The following is a 5,955-nucleotide window of genomic DNA, read 5'->3' as shown; positions in this document are numbered from 1 at the left end:
CGAAATTTGGAACTGAGATTACTGGTGGAGTTTAGTATTGTGGAAGTTTTGGAAATTCGTACATAGGGTACGAAAAATACTAAATAGCACTAAATTTGGTACAGTTTCGATTTGTGTGAGCGGATAGAGTTTGATTCCTCAAATTTGGACTAAGGATCACTGATGAAGAGTAAGAAATATGCACCAAAGGGTTTTTGGAAACTTGAGTGTACGAAAAGTACTAAATGGTACTAAATTTAGTACAATTTGGATTTGGGTGAACGGATAGAGCTGGATTCCTGAAATTTGGAATTGATATTACTGTTGGAGTGTAGGACTGGGGAAGTTTTGGAAATTCTTACTTATGTTAATGAGAAGTACTAAATTTGGGACAATGGGGATTTGGGTGAACGGATATAGTTGGAATCTCGAAATTTGGAATTGAGATTACTGGTGGGGTGTAGAATTGAGGTAGTTTTGAAAATTCGTACTTATTGGTACGAAAAGTACTAAATGGTACTAAATTTAGTGCAATTTGGATTTGGGTGAACGTATGTATGTAGCTGGAAACCTGAAATTTGGATTTAAGATTACTGTGAAGTGTAGGACTGAGATATGAGGGTGGTTTTGGAAAGTCGTACTTATGTGTTCGAAAAGTACTAAATTTGGTACAATAGGGATTCGAGTGGACGGACAGAGCTGGAATCCTGAAATTTGAAATTGAGATTATTGTTGGAGCATAGGATTGGAGAAATTTTGGAAATTCGTGTTTATGTGTACGAATAGTACTAAATGGTACTAAATTTATTACAATTTGGATTTGGGTGAACGGATAGAACTGGAATCCTGAATTTTAAGTATTTTAATTTTATTTATTTTAATTTAAAGTATGAATTTTAGTAAACGGAAAGAGTTAGAATTTGAAACCCGTTCGCGGTAGGCTATAGAGTAGAATTTGGATTTGGGTGACGGATAGTGTTTGAGTCCTGAAATTTGAAATTAGGATAACTATTGGAGTGTAGGACTGAGGTAGTAAGGGTACGAAAATTACTAAGTGGTACTACCTGTGATACAATTTGGAATCCTGGAATTCGGTCAGACTGCTGTTGGAGTATAAAGGCCCCCACTCATTTATCAGTCTGTGCCGTCAGTCCGATGAACCCTTTCTGTATGTGTGACTGACAAGTGCGTAGCACGAACCATCAGTCAAGTCTAGAAAATTTGAATTTCTCCTCCAAAAATGAATGAATTCTACGTTTTTGTGTTCCAACACCAACATTATTTTCTGTTTTTCAAAATTATTTATTGACAATTTGAAAACAAACACAATTCACCCAGACTGATGGGGGTTCATTTTGAAATCAAAACTATTTTGATTTTCATCAGTCTTGGAAAACTCACACATACATTCTCAAAATTTCAAAAATTTACACATACTACCATAAATGCTGGCAGTCAGACTGACTAATGAGTGGGGGCCTTAAGATTGAGATGGAAGTAGTTTTTGAAATTCGTACTTATGGGTACGAAATGTACCAAATGGTACAACTTGGATTTGAGTGCACGGATAGCGCTGGAATCCTGTTATTTGGAATTATGGTTACTGTTTAAGTGAAGGATTAAGGTTGTTTTGGAAAATCGAATTGTACAGAATTTGGTACAATTTGTTTTTGTGTAAAGGGGTTTTTGGAAATTCGTCGTAGAAAGGTACGAAAAGTGCTAAAGTGTACTAAATATGGAATCCATTGTATTAGGCAAACGCGAAGAGCTAGAATTCTGAAATTTTGAACGAGTGGTCATTGGTGGAGAGTTAGGAAGATGTACCAAAGGGTATTTATAAACTCGACCTATAAATGTACGAAAAGTACTAAAAGTTTCTAAATTTGGTACCAATTGCATATTTTTAATGGATAAAGCTAGAATCTTCAAATTTGGTATGGGAATCAAGGTTGGGAAATGGCGTTGAAATAAGGATATGGTTTTGGAAGTTCGTTTTTGATTACGAGCAGTAATAAATTTGGATTTGGGTGAACGGATAGAGATGGAATCCTAAAGTTTTGAATTATGATTACTGTAGGGGTGTAGGATTGAGATAGTTTTGGAAATTCGTACCTTTGGGTACGAAAAGTACTAAATGGTACTAAATTTGGTACAATTTGGATTTGGATGAACGGAACTAAGATTACTGCCGGACAGTAGAATTGAGGTAGTTTGGAAATTCGTACTTATGGGTACGAAAACCACTAAATTTGGTACAATTTGAATTTTAGTAAACGGATAGTGTTGGAATTAAGATTACTGTAGGAGTGTAGTATTGAGGAAATTTTGAAAAGTCGTACGTATGGGTACGAGAAGTACTAAATATGGTACAATATAGATTTGGGTGAACGTGTAGACCTGGAATCCTGAAAATTTTGTTTGGGAATGAAATGGTACTAAATTTGATACAATTTGGATTCGGGTGAATTAATAGAGCTGGAATCCTGAAATTTGGAATTACGATTACAGTCGAAGAGTAGGATTCAGGTTGTTTTGAAAAAGCAAACTTATGGTACTAAATTTAATACAATTTGTATGTAGGTGAACGGATAGCGGTGGAATCCTGCAATTTGAAAGTATGATTATTGTAGCCCTGTTGCGTAGAGGAAGTTTTGAAAATTGGTACGAATATTCTAAATTGTTCTAAATTTTGTACAATTTTAATTTGGTTTAACGGATAGAGTTTGAATCCTGAAATTTGGAAGTAAGATTACTACTAAAGTGAAGGATTGAGGTAGTTATGGAAAATCTTACTTATGGATACGAAGAGTTTGACTTGATACTAAGTTTGGTACAATTTGGAATTGGACGAACGGATACAGCTGGAATCTTGAGATTTGGAAATACTGTAATTATTATGGAATTTACTGTAATTATTTTGTATTAATGTCTGTGTATGGATGAGATATATCGTCGAAATACGTACCATAAGTATACGAAAATTATTTAATGGTACTCAATTTGTTTTTGGGTGTAGGGACAGTGCTGGAATTTTTATTTTTTGGAGTTAGGGTGTGTATTGGTGTGCAACGTTGATCTCGCTGTTAATGTGTAAGGGTGAGATACGGCTGATCTTTTTGAAAATCGAACTTAAAGGGTACGTACAGTACTAAGATAAAAATAAATATTGATTAAAATTGGTATTAGTGCGACCAAATTTTCAGTGTTTGTCATTTCCATAATATATATTGTTTATTTCTTTTTATATGCTTTCCGCATACGAAGTAGCGGGCATTTTGCTAGTATTGGATAAAATTGGTGTTTGGTGGATAAAATGTACGACTTCGGGCGAATATATATGGGAGCTGTATCACAACTCAGCCGATTCTCGCCAAAAGCAATACCTATAGTCCTTTGGTCGAAATTGCGACCATCAAATATTTTCAATAAATGCGACGAATCGACTCAGAATGTGATGCTATGTAGATCATCAAAAGGAACCATTGACCTATTTCGTTTCCTTCTGCATGTTACATACAAATGCCCAAATACCCCTTAAGTGTGGTGTAGGGTATAACAAAAAAAATTCTAAAATTGACAAACAGAAGAAGATATGTGACCAGTTTCATTAATATGATACGAATACAAATTCGTTGAAACTACTACCAAACTTATGTTTATTTTTTTTATTTATTTATTTATTTATTTTTTTAAATATATGAGTAATTTTTGTTTTCAGTCAAACAAATATTTTCTACAACAACAGGAGTTTGGTTGGTAGTAATTCGAACGGAGTTGATTTCGAATCATCTTAGGGAATCAGTTCATTAATTAATTATTTTGGCTTAAAATCTTGAAATATTCAGCGTTAATAGAAACCTACTATATTATAATCATTCAATAACCATTATTCAAAAACACAGATTTTTCATGGAACAGTAAATGTATCGAAAATTGCAATTTTTCTGTAGAGCACTAAAAGTACGTGTTCCCTTGCTGAGTGCATGATTGTTTGGGCATTGCCTTTATTATCAGTTCACCCCAGCGGTTCACCCAAGTGTCATAAATTATGCTGCACTTAACTAAAACTATATTTATATTTAATGTCTAAACACTTAAATATTTTATGATCTAGACTATCTTAATTTTTTATATTGACATTATTTACGATTCATCTTATCTTCCTTTGTCTACATTAATATTACATGAATTGTATAGGCGCTGTTCATACTTTTATGAACATTCTCCCGGCCGGCAATAGATTATCTAAACATTCGGCACCACCGGGAATTGAATAGCTGCAATACGCCTTTTAATAATCATTCTTCTTATACATATGATTACGAGAATTACGGCTATTAGTATAACTAAACTAAATGCTACGTGACCAGACAAATTATGGAATTTCAAACTTCTTAGTTCTATGTTCTCCTTCTTTAGCTCCTCCAGGGACATCTTTAGCTGGTTAATCTCTGCGTTATGATTGATCAGTACATCTCCAAGGGGTTTTATGTACACTCTTTCGGCCGGGATCACATCTTTAAATAGAACTGAGTGAAACTGCGATGATATTTCATTCTTTTGCTGATGGACCGCCACCAATGTTATTTTATCTATCCTGGCCGTACAGTCTGGTTCTAGAAGTAGGATACCTTGCTGCGGAAGCTCCATTAAGGTTTGCTGCTTGTCCGAACATTTTACGTTCGCTGTGGTGTTGGCGAATATCTTGAACAACCAATTTGCTTTTCGTCTCAGCTGTATAAAATATGGGCTGTTCTCTACTTCATCATATGTACACTTTAGGCCGATGTGAGGCCTCAGAGGTGCTAACTCGCAATTATTAGTTGAAGCATCTCTCCAAGGAAAATTCTCCTCGCACACAATTTCGTCACTCAATGTGTTTTTGCACTCGTTCAACATTGCCTGTGTTATGTAGTGGAACGAGTCTAACTCGAAATTATATACTATATACGGCGCCTTTATCCTCGCTATCATAGTGGCACCATTCTGTTCAAAAGGAATCGGAATAACCCTGTACAATTGCGACGACTGCCGGTTGAAAAGAGGTACTTTCAAGTCAACTACCAACTGAGTGCCAACAAACATTCCATGACCTCTCATCAAATGTAATACCTCCTTCAGTTCTGTACCAGTGCTTTTACCGGGTAGAACGTATTTCTCAGGCAGAGCATTCCGAATTTTTACTATATCCGACTGCATTTGACTGGGACTCATGAGCACGGGGTGTACTTGACCATTATTCACGTCCAGTAATACGTCGATAAATTCCTTTTGCACTTCGTCACATTCTGCAATACGCTCATTTATCTCTTTGGTGATTATAAATAACCGAATAGATTCTCTGTAGACGAAGTAGCTCTCGTGCATGGTGGCGCTTATATTCTCAATTTTACACTTTATTTCAGTAAAGTGCGAATTGGCTTCATCCGTTGTTCTTTTTAGCAGATTGACCGTAGAGTCAACTACTGATGTCTGATTTATTGCTAGTTGTTTAAGATCATGCTGGTTGGCTAATAGATTTTTCATGTTGTTTTCCATTGCCACGCGATCTTCGTCGTCCATCACTCCGAAAGCCCAATGTTGAAAGGAGCCTACGAACTTCAACGGAGCTCCTCTTCTCTGTCGTTTATCTTCTCTCATGAACAAACGGTTATTCGCCTTTATTTTACTTATTTTGTACTCCATCTATATATATAAATGAGCTTGGTGATAAGTGATTGACTGACTGACTGACTGACTGACTCATCATCAACGCCCAGCCAAAACGGCTAAAGCTAGGAGCTTGAAATTTTACCAGTGGGTCACTGTTGATGCAAATGTGCGAGATAAGGCCGGGTTTTAGAAAATTCGTCCTGGAACCACAAAAAATAACAACAACAAAAATCCTTATTTTTCATTATTATTACGTACTTATGCACTTAGTTGGCCCTCTGCAAGACATGTGTCAAATTAACAATGCTATAACTTCATGATACC

At 35.7% G+C, this 5,955-nt stretch overlaps 1 protein-coding gene across 1 annotated transcript; it reads right to left on the bottom strand.

Annotated features, from left to right (window-relative positions):
* Positions 1 to 4,224: 4,224 nt before the first annotated feature.
* LOC141400527 (uncharacterized) lies at positions 4,225 to 5,541 on the bottom strand. Its single transcript, XM_073979731.1, has one exon. It carries the CDS (start codon positions 5,539 to 5,541, stop codon positions 4,225 to 4,227), a length of 1,317 nt encoding a protein of 438 aa, XP_073835832.1.
* Positions 5,542 to 5,955: the final 414 nt, after the last annotated feature.

This window comes from Musca autumnalis, unplaced genomic scaffold (assembly GCF_047663935.1).
Source record: "Musca autumnalis isolate F117 unplaced genomic scaffold, ASM4766393v1 scaffold_35, whole genome shotgun sequence".
Lineage (NCBI taxonomy): Eukaryota > Metazoa > Arthropoda > Insecta > Diptera > Muscidae > Musca > Musca autumnalis.
The sequence above is the reverse complement of the archived record's forward strand: the minus strand, read 5'-3'. Positions and strand labels throughout refer to the sequence as shown.

What these genes read in the sequence shown, in the direction of transcription:
- LOC141400527 (XM_073979731.1), bottom strand. Translation starts at nt 5,541, where the DNA reads ATGGACGACGAAGATCGCGTGGCAATGGAAAACAACATGAAAAATCTA.